The 16,905-nt window shown below is 43.6% G+C and overlaps 1 protein-coding gene across 1 annotated transcript in view; it reads right to left on the reverse strand.

Moving 5' to 3' along the window:
• The window catches only part of LOC123510460 (uncharacterized PE-PGRS family protein PE_PGRS54-like), a 5,392-nt gene extending 1,063 nt beyond the window's left edge, over positions 1-4,329 (reverse strand). Inside the window, 3 exon segments of the mRNA XM_045265652.1 lie at positions 1-830; positions 1,306-2,414; positions 4,091-4,329. The exon segment at positions 1-830 is cut by the window's left edge and continues 188 nt beyond it. Of these exon segments, the coding sequence (XP_045121587.1) occupies positions 1-830; positions 1,306-2,414; positions 4,091-4,121 (1,970 nt within the window). The 5' untranslated portion in view covers positions 4,122-4,329.
• Between the last annotated feature and the right edge of the window lie 12,576 nt (positions 4,330-16,905).

A 16,905-nucleotide genomic window follows, 5' to 3' on the forward strand; every position in this document is an offset into this window, starting at 1 on the left:
GCGCCGTTGCCGTTGACAGCGCCGTTGCCGTTGGTGTAGCCGTTGCCGTTAGCGCCGTTGCCGTTGGTATAGCCGTTGCCGTTGACAGCGCCGTTGCCGTTGGTGTAGCCGTTGCCGTTAACAGCGCCGTTGCCGTTGACAGCGCCGTTGCCGTTGGTGTAGCCGTTGCCGTTAGCTCCGTTGCCGTTGGTGTAGCCATTGCCGTTGACAGCGCCGTTGCCGTTGGTGTAACCGTTACCGTTGCCGTTGACTCCGTTGGTGTAACCGTTGCCGTTCACAGCGCCATTACCGTTGGTGTAGCCGTTGCCGTTGATAGCGCCGTTGCCGTTACCATTGACTCCGTTGGTGTAGCCGTTGCCGTTGACAGCGCCATTGCCGTTGGTGTAACCATTGCCGTTACCGTTGACAGCGCCGTTGCCGTTGGTGTAACCGTTACCATTCACTCCGTTGCCGTTGGTGTAGCCATTTCCATTCACTCCGTTACCGTTGGTGTAGCCGTTGCCGTTCACTCCATTGCCGTTGCCGCCATTAGTATAGCCGTTTCCGTTGACACCGTTGCCGTTGGTGTAGCCGTTTCCATTCACTCCGTTGCCGTTGGCATAGCCATTACCATTGAGTCCGTTACCATTGAGAATTCCGTTAACACCGTTAGTATATCCGTTGGCGCCGTTGACGACTCCGATGTTGGCGTTGAGGCCGTAGAACTGAGTGGCGGTGGAGCAGTCGAAGTTGTACCACCAGTCACACACGAAGTACTGCTGGTTGAACACGGTGCCGTTGGGGCAGAGGAAGGAGTCCTGGCGGCCGTCAGCTTGGCAGATGTGGAACACCTTTCGGAGGATAAAGGAACATGAAATGCAGGAGAGAGAAATAAGAAGTTTTTCGGTCAGGTGACTCATCGAATCTCGTCACCAGTATAACCAAGTCTAGAATCTGAAGTTTTGTTTTGGAATTAAACTTATTGATGATGACAGTGATGATGGCGCTAGAATATAAGATTTATAAGGATTTTGAAGTAACTAATAATGATTATGATGATGGAGGCATTAGAATATAAAGTTTATAATGAGTATAAAAGTTACTGTTACCATGACGAGACAGCTAACAGTTTTAAACTTGACTTAGTATTGGAAAGTTTCTCATGAAACACAACTTGATTTTATCCCTTGCCATTAATTCAACTGTCTCCTGTCTCCTATATACAACCACGGTCGCCTACTGGTCACCCAGCCAACCTTTCCCCTTCGGAAAGAACTCAGAGCTCATAATGACCGACCTTCCCTGCGTGCTGACGCCCTGACTCACCTGGCAGCCAGCCTCAGGGGCGGTGTCGGCGTAGTATCCGGGAAGCTGACCAGCGCAAGTGAAGGCGGTGACAGGCACGGAGGCAAGGATGGGGTAGTCGACGCCAGCCACGCCGCCGCCGCCGATGGCACTGCTGAGGGCGGTGATGGGGTCCACGCCGTAACCGTTAACAGCACCGTTGCCGTTGATGCCATTGGTGTAGCCGTTGCCGTTCACAGCACCGTTGCCGTTGGTGTAACCATTGCCGTTCACAGCGCCGTTGCCATTGCTGTAACCATTGCCGTTGCCGTTGACTCCGTTGGTGTAGCCGTTGCCGTTCACAGCACCGTTGCCGTTGGTGTAACCATTGCCGTTGACAGCACCATTACCGTTGGTGTAACCGTTACCGTTGACAGCACCATTGCCGTTGACAGCGCCGTTGCCGTTGGTGTAACCATTGCCATTGCCGTTGACAGCGCCGTTGCCGTTGGTGTAACCATTGCCATTGCCGTTGACAGCGCCGTTGCCGTTGGTGTAACCGTTGCCGTTGACAGCGCCGTTGCCATTGGTGTAACCGTTGCCATTCACAGCGCCGTTGCCATTGGTATAACCGTTGCCGTTCACAGCGCCGTTGCCGTTGGTATAACCGTTGCCGTTCACAGCGCCATTGCCGTTGGTGTAACCGTTGCCGTTCACAGCGCCATTGCCGTTGACAGCGCCGTTGCCGTTGGTGTAACCGTTTCCGTTGACAGCACCGTTGCCATTGGTGTAACCGTTGCCGTTGACAGCGCCGTTGCCGTTAGTGTAACCATTACCGTTCACTCCATTGCCGTTGATGCCATTAGCATAACCGTTACCGTTAACTCCGTTGGTGTAACCGTTGCCATTCACTCCGTTTCCATTAGTAAAACCGTTGCCGTTGACGCCGTTGCCGTTAACGCCGTTGGTGTAACCGTTGCCGTTAACTCCGTTGCCGTTAACGCCGTTACCATTGGTGTAACCATTGCCGTTGACGCCATTGCCGTTGACGCCATTTCCATTAATTCCGTTTCCGTTGGCGCCGTTGCCGTTAAACCCGTTGGTTGGTGGGAGATAAGAGAGGCTGCTGGCGAGGCTGAGGCCGAGCAGGGCTGTGGAGAGAAGCAAATGAAGACAAGCCGATGCAAGGACAGAGTGGTTGTCACATAGTCAGTTATTGAGAAAAATATGACATCTCTAAGTCCAACACTAACAAAAGCAATATTTCTTGTCTTTATATAAAAAGCTCATTAACTTATTAGAAAGACTGCATAGAACTGTATAGAAAATAGTGTCTTGTTTGGAAGGCCTAAGCTGCGAGAAAAGACTTCAGGTTCTCCTCTCGCCACCCAGAGCGAGAGATGACGGAGAGGAAACAGAATAATGACACCGCACCATTATGAGACGCGATGATGAGACATGATAGTGTGTAAGGAAGTAAAAATTGGCAAAAGACTTAATGACTTTTGTTGGCTGCACGTGAAAAGAGTGCAGATGAAAAGAGAAAAGTTACTAAAAATGAAAGATTTAAGAAACTATAACATTCTAACAGGAAATGTTGACTGGTGGAAGGAGTTATCAGAGGAAATTGTGTGTTGAAATAAAGCTTAAGGAAATAGAAAAAAAATATCAGTATTTGACTCAAGTTTGTGGAAAAGCAGTTAGGTAAGAGCACACACACACACACACACACAGAGACACACACATACACACCAAAGTCACGCAGTCATGATTTAGAAGGAACTTCCGCCGCAATTAAAATCACAAATGCAAAAATGAAATAGAAAAATGAATGCGAAACTCAGCCATTAATCTGAGACTTGGGCAAAAACAGTGGGATTAAAAAGAAACCCTTGAAGTGACTACAGTCTCGAGCGGTCCCGACTGTCTATCGTTAGTGAGAGTTACCTTCACTTCTGCCTCTACTTATATCCGACTGACAGACGGATAGACAGACGTACAGAAGTGCAGATAGATACGTAGACAGATAAACACGTGAATAAAGTGGTGAATGTTGAATAATTTCGTGTAAAAGGTAGAAACTGTTGAGTTGTAATGGCAAAGTGAAAGTACTAATGTGATTAATTGCTTACGGCGAGGCAACAAGGTGGTCATATGGCGCCGTGAAGGCAAAGGAAACTAAACATAACAGGACGCGTAGCCACAGCTTTCATTAAGGCTTCCTGTTACCATTAGGAGCGTGGCAAGACGCGCTCACTGACACCGGACGCATCCACTACTCGCACTTTGCTATCACCGTTGCCGTACGTGTTACTCAGGTGCTCATTACCCGCCAGGTATGGAGAAGTGAGGAAACAGCTGAGTCATGTAAGAGTCACCTGCCCGGGACTCGAACCCTGGGCTACATGTGATGCGGTAGATCGAAAACCACAAGGCTATTTGAGTAATTTCACCACTCTGCCATGAATATTCCTCCACGAATGCAAAACCATATCCAAAATTTATAGGTGAATACGTGATACTGTGTAAAATTTGAGCATTCTACATTGAAGTACGGCAAAAAGTAAGTTATTTTGATTTCTTAACTCCACTGTACTTATTATTACTATTACCATTATCATCATCATTATTTTTTTTCTTATTATTATCATTATTTTATTTTACCATTTTTAGCGAGATGCAATTATCTTTTATTTCACCCAGCAAGCCTTTAGATATTAAGACAATAACACAGTAGCTACTGGAAGAGTTACCGCGGAATCCTTACAATCCTATAGTTTTGGAAGTAGGAACACAATCACACCCACCAAAACGGAACCATACTTACCGGCGAATACTAAGTGTCTCATAAGCTTCATGGTGTCGGTTTTGCGGAGCTCCGGTGCTTGAAAACCTTAAAAATATGATTCGTTTCTCTAAGTTACCGCTACGCCTTGAGATGAGAATAGAGGGGAGGAGACTCTATCCGGCGAAGACTGCGCTGAGGGGAAGAGAACAAGCTGTAAAGGAACTGAACTAAAGCAGCTATGGAGAAGCTAGAGGAAGATCCGAAGCGGAGTCGGTCGAATGAAGCGGAATGATGCTCCGGACTGGTGTTCCAAACCTTTTATACACACTCGCTCTTTCACCTCCCTCCCTCACCCCCTTCTCTTTCCCTCCCTCCCTCCTTTCCCTCCCTCCTTCCCTCCCTCTCTCCCATCTTCACGGCCGGACGGAAGAGAAATGGCCGAGAATGAAGAGCATGCAGGGAGGGAGAGGAGAGATGGAGGGAAGGAGAGAGGGGAGAGGGGGGAGGAGCCAATAGTTACCTCAGCGGAACTAGGCAATCTGATGAGCTGTGTGTGTGTGTGTGTGTGTGTGTGTAGCAATTTTCATCGTCATCTTTATTGCTCCTCTTCATCTCTCCTTGATTTTATTTCATTATTCATTGTCTTACTTTTGTTTTCTGTCATTGTGCTTTATATGATATTGTAATTTCTCTCTCTCTCTCTCTCTCTCTCTCTCTCTCTCTCTCTCTCTCTCTCTCTCTCTCTCTCGTTTACGTAATTTAGTTTTTTAATAATTTCGGTGTTAATCCGAATACATATTCATTGAAACCTGTGTGTGTGTGTGTGTGTGTGTGTGTGTGTGTGTGTGTGTGTGTGTGTGTGTGTGTGTGTGAGCGCGCGTGTACCCTTTCTATACCAAACATTACAATATTCTGACCTTGTTCTTAATATACAACTAACACATCTATGTATGTATTTTTCTACGTGCGTGCGTACCTGCGCACTCATGTACGTCTTCATATGTACGTACGTGTGTGTTCGCGTGTCCTTGGTTGCTTGCTTTCGTGTACGTTCTTGAAACACTTTATTTTTTCGCCTTTCACCGCTGTCTGTCTGCCTGGCTGGCTTAGTGAGAGAGAAGCACTGGGAGTTTAGAGATTGGGCACGACATCTGAGCACTCGAGATTAACCTCTTCAGTACTGGGACAGATTTTTACCTTGAGATTTATGTACAATTAGACCATTTTTATTGACATTAGGAAGGGTCTATGGAGGTCAGAAGATTAATGGCTACAGTCATCACTTTTTCAATCCCCTACATAAGTTTCTGAAGCTGTATAGAATCGCCAAATAGTAAAAAAGAATTAATATGGAAACGCGTCATGGTACTCAAGGAGGGTTAAGTTCCCTTGTTAAGCCTGAAATAGTTGGGGTACAGACTTAACGTAACTCATAATAAGGCTTTTCATTTCAGAATTTTTATAAGTGTTGAAAATTTTGTGCTGCACGCGTCAATCAGAACTGAAGCTCGTTACTTTTGCATTAGATTTATGGACCAGCTTGGTGAATATGTGCTGCAGGTTTTCCTTAGAATTACTTCAGAATAAAGTCTTAGAGAGTAGCTGCAGGATATTTATAGTGTCAGGGTTAACTTAGTGTCCCCCAAACTCGGTTCTTGAAAATTATATCTATGCAAACTTGAAAAAAAGACCAATCAGACTCATAATTTAGTAAACAAGACACTGGATAGATATATAAAAAAAAAAAACACTGTAAATTTAGGGACTATAATGCTTAAAGGAATAGGAAAGTTAGCAATGGTGAAAGCTTAAGACTACGAGGTATTCTAATTCAGAGAGCTGCCATACCAAGAAAAAAATGAAAAAAATGCAAGACAAGTACACTTTAAACATTCACGAAAACCCAGAGTACGTGAAGAAGAGAATGGGGAAGGAGGGAGAGGGAGAGGGAGAGGGAGAGGGAGAAGGAGAAGGAGAAAGAGAACTGAGGCAAGACTTGGAGTATGCCTGGAGGAGAGAGAAAGGAAGCGTGGAGTGAAGACAGGCAGCGTGTTTGGAGTTCTGGAGTGAATCCGAGGGAGGTCTAGTTGTATTGTATAAGAGTAAGTATTAATGTGAGTTTTCCTGAGGGAGGGAATGTCTGAGGGAGAGGGAGGGAGACGGGGAGGAAGGGAGGGAGGCAGGGAAGGGGAGCCTGAGGAGGAAAGACGAGTAAAAGGAGCGAGTAGTGTCTTCTTCCTCCCACATTCTTGAGCATTAAACAACCTACAGAGAGAGAGAGAGAGAGAGAGAGAGAGAGAGAGAGAGAGAGAGAGAGAGAGAGTCAGAGAGTCATGTAATTATCTCTCTCTCTCTCTCTCTCTCTCTCTCTCTCTCTCTCTCTCTCTCTCTCTCTCTCTCTCTATTTGAGTGACCTTCCTGATTTTGTTTGTTCTGTTTGAATTAAATCTTTCTCTCTTTCTTTCTTTTTTTCTTTCTTTTTCGTGAGGATCATTCGTGTGTGTGTGTGTGTGTGTGTGTGTGTGTGTGTGTGTGTGTGTGTGTGTGTGTGTGTGTGTGTGTGTGTGTGTGTGTGTGTGCGTGTCTGTAATGTTACTTTAGTTTCTTCTTTTTTCACGTTTTATTTATATTGTTATTATTCTTTTTTTCTTTTGCGATTTCTCTTGTTCTCAATCATCCACTTTACTTTCTTGCTATTAAGGTCATTTTCTGCCTTTTCTCTTTTCTTATTCGTACTTGTTGTCTTATTTTTTATATGCCTATTTGTTGTTGTTGTTGTTGTTGTTGTTGTTGTTGTCGTTGTCGTTGTTGTTGTTGTTGTTGTTCATCTTTTCCCTCATCATCATCTTATTATTATCATTATTTTTATTTTTTTTCATATTCTTATTCTTATCATTACCATCATCATCATCATCATCATCATCATCATCATCATCATCATCACCGTCATCACCACCACCACCATTATCATCATTAATTTGCCTTTAATATCATTCCCGTGCAGGTGAGGCCGGCGCAGTGACCACCAGGTGTCATCATCACGTGTGCACTGCGCCTCAGGTAAGTGATGAGCAAAGCAAGAGTGTAATTTTAACCCATTAGATAGTTAATGGTCTTCAATTAGATTTATTTACCTTCATTTTACGCCAAATTTTTTTCCTTCTATTTTTAATGTATATTTGTTTTGATTACACACACACACACACACACTCTCTCTCTCTCTCTCTCTCTCTCTCTCTCTCTCTCTCTCAGTTCGTGAGCTTCTTCCCGCCACTCAAGTCTTGTCTAACCTTCCCCCTTGCAGTAAAATATCTTTAATCAACGGCAAGACAGGTTGGGCTCATTCCTTACTGGCTCAAATTACTCCCCTGCTCAACACACACACACACACTCTCTCTCTCTCTCTCTCTCTCTCTCTTTCATTCCAAAACTGAAGACGCTTCTTTATCAATGCGTGATCTTCGTAGACTTGACCTTAATTCGCTGTACCGGGAAATATTGCTGTGTTCTATTCTGGCTTACTATTTACCTTGTTTTAGTGATTTGTTCATATTCTTTTTTATTTTCATGTATTCATTCATGTTACGGGGTAAAAATGAAGGAAGGAAAGAGGAAGTAGGGATGTTAAAAGGAATTGTTTTTTTTTGTTGTCATTCCTTAGCAGTAGTAGTAGTAGTAGTAGTAGTAGTAGTAGTAGTAGTAGTAGTAGTAGTAGTAGTAGTAGTAGTAGCAGCTTTGTTGTTGTTGTTGTTGTTGTTGATGGTGGTGGTGGTGGTGGTGGTGGTGGTGGTGGTGGTGGTGGTGGTGGTGGTGGTGGTGGTGGTGATGGTGGTGGTGGTGGTATTCTAGTTGCTGTTCTCATTCCTTTTCTTAGTTTTCTTCTTGTAATTTTCTTCCTTTCTTAATAAATAATCGATGGCTCAACTTTTATTTCTTGTCTTTTTAAAAATCACATATCATAGTTTCTTTATGTACTTTATTATTTTACTCATAATTTCCATACATTTATTTTAGACTCTCGCTGCATTTTCTGAGTCACTTGCCCTTGTCTTTAAAACCATTGCTCCATAGTTACTACGCTCTCTCTCTCTTTCTTCTCATCTTACCGTTACAATATATTCAGTCTTCATTCACTTGATATTTTTTCACCTAGCTCTCCATAAGTCCACTGACCTTGTTTCTGGAAATCACGTACGGTTCACTTACATTACATTTTCTCTTCTCTCCTCACCATTCTTACCCTCAAATGGAAGACGCTCTCGTATTTGTTCTTATTCTTTCGCTGTAGTCAACGCACCTAACAGAATTGAATATAGAGGTGAATACTGAACAAAAAGGAGCGACTTGGAGTGTCTTGTCATTGGGGAAAGATGCGGCAAATACCAGTGAAAGGCTTAAAGCAAAAGAAAATAAAAAGAAAAAATATCACTTGTATGTTTAATGCGTCAACATAAACCTTAAAGAAAGCGTCTCTCATTCGCCCAAAACTGCACACAATCTTGGCGGGTTGACGTGAAGACTTGCAACAAAAGCCCGTGAGTGTTGATAGTGAAGTGACCCAAAATTAGTGCGGTTTTTGTGAAGACTTGCAGGAGGAGGAGTTAGTGGTGGTGGAGAAAGAATATTGGTGAGGGAAGAGTTGGAGAAATGGTGGTGAATGAAGGGGAAAAAGAGGACGATGAGGAGAAAGGATTGAGTAGTAGGAGAGGGGAGAGTAGGAGAGGCAGGAGAAAGGATGAAGGAGGAGAAAGCAAGGGAAGAGAAGAAAGAATAGAAGAGAAAAAATAAACACGATGAAGAGGATGAAAGTGAAGAAAGAGATGACAGGACGAAGAAATGAAACAAGAACAAGGAAAACAATAACAAGAGCAAGAAAGAGAATACCAGAGAGAAAAGAAAAGGAAGAGAGAAGAGAAAGGAACGAAAGACAAAAGACTGGAGTAGAAGGAGGACAAGAAGAAAATGGAAAAAGAAAAAGAAGAATACTATAACGAGACAATAAAATTAAAATATAAAATGAGGGAATAGAGACAAAGAGGAGAGAGGTGATGAAAGGAAAGGAGGCCAAGGGGAGGTAGAAAAAAAAAGACGAAGAAAATAAACAAATAAAAGGGAGTGGGGAGAAGGGAGATAAAGGGAAGCACAAAGAAGAAGAAGCGAAACGTGATTGTGTCTCACTTTCATTTGTTTTGAAGCGCGTTGGCCACGTGTCAGGAGGAGGAGGAGGAGGAGGAGGAGGAGGAGGAGGGAAGAAGAGGTTGAAGAAGGACGCAATAGTCTAGTACTCTCCCTCCTCCTCCTCCTCCTCCTCCTCCTCCTCCTCCTCCTCCTCCTCCTCTTCCCTTTCCCTCTCACCTCCCATCATGCCTTTATTCAACTCGCTCCAAATTTTTCTTACCTTTTTTTCTCACTCTCCTTTTTTTCCTTTTTAATTTCACTCATTCTTTTTTAATCTCGCCCTTTTTTTTTTTAAGCTTTAAGCATCTCGTGTCCTTAATTAAGTTGTTCTCATTCAGATGATCGTGAGAAGAGTTTTTTTTTTATTTTGCTTATTTACTTTTCTGTTTGCATACTGGCTCGTGCTTCCCTCCGGCCGAGTGGCGTGCCCAAGGGTGAATGTTTGAGCTTTCTCTGTTATGTAGTAGTAGTAGTAATAGTAGTAGTGGTGGTGGTGATGGTGGTGGTGGTGGTGATGGTGTTGGTGGTGGTGATGGTGGTGGTAGTTCTATCACTATATAATTCTGTGTGTGTGTGTGTGTGTGTGTGTGTTTATATATCATGTTTGAAAGTCAATATACATACAAGCATACATATATACACACGTACAAACATTTCTTAATAAACACCACTGTGCATACTTTTTTATGTATTCTTCTTACACACACACACACACACACACACACACACACACACACACACACACACAGCGTACTAACTAACAATCTAAGTCAGCTCTCCCTCAACTTTCACGCAAAAGACTAAGACACGAAGCATCTCAGTGAGTCGTGCACGCGAGGAAGCAAACGTCTTGGCATTACATTCACGTTGTTACTGTTGTTGATGGACGAGAAGCGCCTCTACCTCCCGCCTCGCTTCCCTTCTACACAGTAACGTAACACGACTAAACTTTTATCTTCACCGCACCGCTTCCTGTCTCGTAACCTGCGCAGTAATATATCAGAACCTTTGTCTTTACGTATCTCTGTTCCTCGTAACTTATCGCCGTAACATGAGTACACTTTTATCTCTCAGCGCTATTTTTTTTTTTTTTAACTCAGTAATGTCGTACAAGAGAACCTTACCTGTTTCTCGTAGCCATCAAAATAACGTACCATTAGTAATCTTTTATCTTCCCTCAGCGGTACTTCTTATATTTCAGTAATGTAATATATAAAAAAAACCTTTATTGCTATTTTCGCTTGTTCCCTGTGTTTAAGATAGCTTCGTAATATCAAAGGACTGTTTATCTTTATCTTTACTTGCTCCTCGTGGATAACTCAGTAATATTTCAGATAACACAAGAAAAGATATAAGAAGTCGGTAGGTCTATATAAAACTTACATGCCTATTAATATTCCGGATCTTCTTATAAAGCTCTCTAATGACTCGGCACTACCAATTTACTGCCGCGTCTATTCCAGTCACCCGCTTCTAGTTCTTTTTATCAAGTGTACCTTTTTTACCTCAGCGATACTTCACATAACCAAAACAGAATGCAATGCTAAAATTTTCCCACCGTTCTCTACTCTCAAGATTACAACCGTGCGAAACGCGAGCAATTTGAACGCACACATCTCCGCCACTTTACTATTTTTTCCGTAACCAACAAGTAACGTAACATCAGAAATCTCCCCACTGTTTGTGCTTCGGAGACCAAAACCCGAACGAAACTACAAGACAACGTAATCCGAATGTAACTCTAATACCAATCTAACCCAGATGTGATACCAATGTAAGCCAAACGTAGCACTTAACTCCTTCAGTTCTGGGACACATTTTTACCTTGAGATTTGTGTACGATTAGACCATTTTGTTGACATTATGAACGGTCTATGGAGGTCAGAAGATTAATGGCCACAGTCTTCACTATTTTAATTTCCACGTAAGTTTCTGAAGCTGCATAAAATCACCAAATAGTAAGCAGAATGAATATAGAAACGCGTCATGGTACTCAAGGGGTTAAAAACAGCCGGAACATAACTAAATATAACTACAACATAACTCCAATACAACCCGAACGAAGAACTGAACGAAAATAAGCACAAAGATAATATAATCCGGATAAGACTTAAATATAACACTAATACAACCGAAACGCAGCACTTTAAAACAACCAGAACACAAGTAAAAGTAACCACAACGTAATGCAAACATAACGCAGCCGAAAACAAGCAGAACGATAGCCCTTCAAGTCAGAGGAAACGAGAGTAACTTAAAAAACACAAGATTCGCCCTTGGACAGGTTGAAAAGCCGCAGAAGTCACTCCCAGAACGCACTCCTGAACACACTCAGACAAGTCAGATCCGCGATAAGAAAAACTGCCCTGACAGACATTAAGGCGAGCCACAAAGAGCCCTCCTGTTGAGACGAAGGGCGGGAAGAGCATGCCAAAGAGAGAGAGAGAGAGAGAGAGAGAGAGAGAGAGAGGAGGAAAAATAACAGGAAGACAGAGGATGAAGGAAGAGGTAAGGACGCGCTGTCAGCCTCACAATAGCGCGAGGTTGAGTGTGGGAGGAGGAGGAGGAAGAAGGAGGAGGAGGAGGAGGAGGAAGAGAGGAACGCGCGTCTCACTGGCTCATTATTCTAGCCACGATGATGATGGTGATGGTGGTGGTGATGATGCGGCAAAGAATGACCTCAAACATCCCAAGGTACTCACCATTACATCATTCGTATTTGTGTGTGTGTGTGTGTGTGTGTGTGTGTGTGTGTGTGTGTGTGTCCATTAAGCGCATCAGTAATAATCAAAACCCCACTGCCTTCGTGTTTCTAATCGTATCGTGCATAAGTAAACTATCTTTCGTAAGTTCAAATAAAGTTTTCTCCCTCTTCCTCTTCTTCTTCTTCTTGTTCTTCTTCTTCCTCTTCTTCTTCCTCATTACTTCAATACCTTACATTCCAGACACACAATTTTCATTCATACAACATCCACACACGCATGTTAACATTTCACAAACACACAGGTACAATTTTCATCCACTTCTTTTCTCTCTGTTCGTTCAATGATTCCACCTCACGTATATTATTTCTCGGCTCCGTGGCTGGAGAATCACAGAAGCATCCCTAATTACACACTGGTCTCATTTCAGCATTGATTCATGGCTTCCTGTTTACAAATACACTCAACATGTCTTCATTAACGTGCGCGACATATCCATTTATTTTGGTAAAGCTTAATTGTGTGTGAGCGAGAGAGAGAGAGAGAGAGAGAGAGAGAGAGAGAGAGTGTGTGTGTGTGTGTGTGTGTGTGTGTGTGTGTGTGTGTGTGTGTGTGCGTGTCTCGAATTGCATCTATATTCTCTCTCTCTCTCTCTCTCTCTCTCTCTCTCTCTCTCTCTCTCTCTCTCTCTCTCTCTCTCTCTCTCTCTCTCTCTCTCTCTCTCTCTCTCTCTCTCTCTCTCTCTCTCTCTCTCTCTCTCTCTCTCTCTCTCTCTCTCTCTCTCTCTCTCTCTCTCTCTCTCTCTCTCTCTCTCTCTCTCTCTCTCTCTCTCTCTCTCTCTCTCTCTCTCTCTCTCTCTCTCTCTCTCTCTCTGTCTTTCTTTCATTCATGTGTGTGTGTGTGTGTGTGTGTGTGTGTGTGTGTGTGTGTGTGTGTGTGTGTGTGTGTGTGTGTGTGTGTGTGTGTGTGTGTGTGTGTGTGTGACACCTTACCTGTGCAATCAATAACCACCTGAACGTCACTTCCTACTGGTAAATTAATTAGTTCCTACGTGTGTGTGTGTGTGTGTGTGTGTGTGTGTGTGTGTGTGTGTGTGTGTGTGTGTGTGTGTGTGTGTGTGTGTGTGTGTGTGTGTGTAAGCTTTTTTGTGGACATTATTATATTTCTTTAGCCTCACAGGTAAAAATAGACAGGTAAGAATGGCTTCCGGTCTGTTTTCGCTCAATTCACGAGAGAGAGAGAGAGAGAGAGAGAGAGAGAGAGAGAGAGAGAGATGAAAGAATATTAATGTTTGTATATCATCAATTCTATTACTTCCTCTCCGTGTCCTGTTCATCCGTTTTCTTTATTTCAATTTGCATTTCATCTTGTCAATTATGTTATCTTCCCCCTGATCCTTATTTTCCTCTTCCTCTTATTATTTCCTGCTCTTTCCTCTACTACTACTACTACTACTACTACTACTACTACTACTACTACTACTACTACTACTACTACTACTACTACTACTACTACTACTACTACTACTACTACTACTACTACTACTACTACTGCTTGTGATAGAGGAATGATACACAAGAGGCAAGAATAAGGTCGAAATGCAAAGTGCGAGATAAATATGCCTAAAGAGATAATGGTGAGAGAGAGAGAGAGAGAGAGAGAGAGAGAGAGAGAGAGAGAGAGAGAGAGAGAGAGAGAGAGAGAGAGAGAGAGAGAGAGAGAGAGAGAGAGAGAGAGAGAGAGAGAGAAGGAAAGTGAGATAGGAAGAGCAGATTGAAAATGGTTGCTTTCCCCTCTCTCTCTCTCTCTCTCTCTCTCTCTCTCTCTCTCTCTCTCTGAAGGGGCACCGGCAGGCATCAGATGGGCCCTTCGCTAATTAGCAGGTACCACACGCGGGCAGGTGAGAGGGCGAGAGAGCCAGGTAATTCAGCCCATTTAGTTTTAAATGGGCTATTCGCGATGCCCGGGTCGTGGTGGTGATGGTGGTGGTAGTTGTGGTCGTGGTGGTGGTCGTGGTGGTGGTGGTGGTGCTGTAACAGGAAACATAAAGCAATACAAAGAAAGAACAAAGTGTAGCATATGTTCATCTCTTTATCAAGTCGTTTGTAATAAGTTAGTATAGTAGTAGTAGTAGTAGTAGTAGTAGTAGTAGTAGTAGTAGTAGTAGTAGTAGTAGTAGTAGTAGTAGTAGTAGAGGAGGAGGAGGAGGAGGAGGAGGAGGAGGAGGATAAGGAGATGGTGGAGAAGACGATAAAAGAAGAGGAAGAGGAGAAGGAGCGAAAGGTCGAGAAGGCAAATCAGAAAATCTCAAGAAATTGATTAATCTCCCCAAAAATTGATAAGACCCGCGCGGAAAGCAAGGCAGGTGATGAAACACACCTTGAGCATCCCTTATTTACCTGGGCACACGTCTGCACTCGCTCATCCCTCACCTGCACCTCGAGCGGGCCCGTAAAAGGCTCACCTGGACCGCAAAACACCTGGTGAAATAACCTTGACTCAAATTACACGTCGACGAACCCGCAAAATCTTCCCTTCAATATCGAGTCATTACGGGGCAGGTGTGAGTCTGGAACATCCTCTCAGCGTGCGGGGCCTCCAGCTGACCTCTTTACCTGGCGCGGGTCAAAGGTCACAGTCGAGCTCGAACGTTTACCTCGTACAACTCGTAATCGCTTCCTCTTCAGTCCTGCCGCGGGTGAGAAGATGCTGTGCTAGGCCGCCTCTATGTCTGTGTGTGTGTGTGTGTGTGTGTGTGTGTGTGTGTGTGTGTGTGTGTGTGTCTGTCTGTCTGTAGACCAGTTAGTGTGTACCTTTTATTTTTTGTTTCTTCTTATATCGTTCATTCTATCTACTTATCTGTTTTTGCTTCGTTGTCTATTTGTTTTTTAGTGTACGTCTGTGTGTGTGTGTTTCACTGTTTGATTTGCTGCAGTCTCTGACGAGACAGCCAGACGTTACCATACGGAACGAGCTCAGAGCTCATTATTTCCGATCTTCGGATAAGCCTGAGACCAGGCACACACCACACACCGGGACAACAAGGTCACAACTCCTCGATTTACATCCCGTACCTACTCACTGCTAGGTGAACAGGGGCTACACGTCAAAGGAGACACACCCAAATATCTCCACCCGGCTGGGGAATCGAACCCCGGTCCTCTGGCTTGTGAAGCCAGCGCTCTAACCACTGAGCTACCGGGCGTGTGTGTGTGTGTGTGTGTGTGTGTGTGTGTGTGTGTGTGTGTGTGTGTGTGTATCTGTCTTTTTGTTTCTTCTTTTTTTTCCTTTCAATCTATCTATTTATCTGTTTTTGCTTCGCTGTCTGCTTGATTTTTAGTGCCCGTCTGTCTGTGTGTGTGTGTGTGTGTGTGTGTGTGTGTGTGTGTGTGTGTGTGTGTGTGTGTGTGTGTGTGTCTGTAGGCCGGTTGGTGTTTCTGGCTGTGTTTCTTTATTCTTCTTTCAGTCTATCTGTTTATCTAATTTCTGTCTGTTTGTTAGTGTCTCTATCTGTCTTTTATCGAAATGTTTGTCTCCCTGTCTGTCTGTCTGTTTGTCTATCTGTTTGTCTGTCTGTCTGTCTGTCTGTCTGTCTGTCTGTCTGTCTGTCTGTTTGTCTATCTATCTGTCTGTCTGCTTGTCTGTCTGTCTGTATCTATGTCTCCGTGTTCTGTTGCTACATTATCATCCAAGTCTGTGTTTCATGGAGCAGTAATTTCTATTATCATTCGTATTATCACTATCATTTTTAGATTACATCTCTTAATATGAACATTTTTCATTTAAGGAATATAATTTTACACATACGCAGACTCTCTCTCTCTCTCTCTCTCTCTCTCTCTCTCTCTCTCTCTCTCTCTCTCTCTCTCTCTCTCTCTCTCTCTCTCTCTCTCTCTCTCTCTCTCTCTCTCTCTCTCTCTCTCTCTCTCTCTCTCTCTCTCTCTCTCTCTCTCTCTCTCTCTCTCTCTCTCTCTCTGCACTTGAGTGACGGCAAAGGAAAGGCCTGCAATAAAACCCAGCATGAATCTTAGGCCAGCATTTAACACGATGGGAAAAGGAAAAAAAAAAGAAAAAAAGACAAAACCTCTTAAAAAAAGATTGCCTGAAAAGAAATTGACCTAAAAAAATAAGAAGAAAAAAAAGAGAAAGATACGAACGAAGAGGAGGAAAGGTGTGCTATTAGACTACCAAATGGAAGCAAGTCAGGTACGGCCAGGTGAATTAATTAGAAGGTACAAAAGTATTAAGACAACCTGGAGACAATTACAGGTGATGAGGAATTAAGGCAAGGCAAGGACGTGAACAGGTTAATTGGTTTAGATCCTCAGGTGGGCTCAATTGTCACTCCTGCTGTGTGTGGGTAAGCAGGTGCGTCTACTGAAGAGGTGGTGGTGGTGGTTGTGGTGGTAATGGTAGTAGTAGTAGTAGTAGTAGTAGTAGTAGTAGTAGTAGTAGTAGTAGTAGAAGCAGCAGTCGTAGAAGCAGCAGCAACAATAGTAGTAGTAATAGTGTATACAATTCTAACCAAACAATTCATCAGTACGATAATTAAGCTCATTTTGCACGTATTTCCCTCACCTCCAAGCACTATTCAATTAAGGATACACGAATAAGAATTGTCTTTAATGCATCAAGTGGAAAAATTTGTCTTGGCGTGAAGTGTCTTTAGTGAGAAACCTTCCAGTCTCGAGGCTGTGACGCCAGGAGAGGTGAAGGTGATAAATAAATATTAAACTTCGCAAGAATTAGTTCCAGTGAGTGAGTTGGTGAGTGACGGAAGCAGAGAGAGAGAGAGAGAGAGAGAGAGAGAGAGAGAGAGAGAGAGGGGGTGGGGAGAGGAGGAGGAGAAGGGAGGAAGCAGTGGAATAATCAGATAATGAAGCAAAGTCAAGTTAAATAAAGACAGAAATTAAGATTAATCCTCCACTTTCCTCCTCCTCCTCCTCCTCCTCCTCCTCCTCCTCCTCCTCCTCC

The sequence above is a fragment of the Portunus trituberculatus genome, chromosome 29 (assembly GCF_017591435.1).
Source record: "Portunus trituberculatus isolate SZX2019 chromosome 29, ASM1759143v1, whole genome shotgun sequence".
In the NCBI taxonomy this organism is placed as follows: Eukaryota; Metazoa; Arthropoda; class Malacostraca; order Decapoda; family Portunidae; genus Portunus; species Portunus trituberculatus.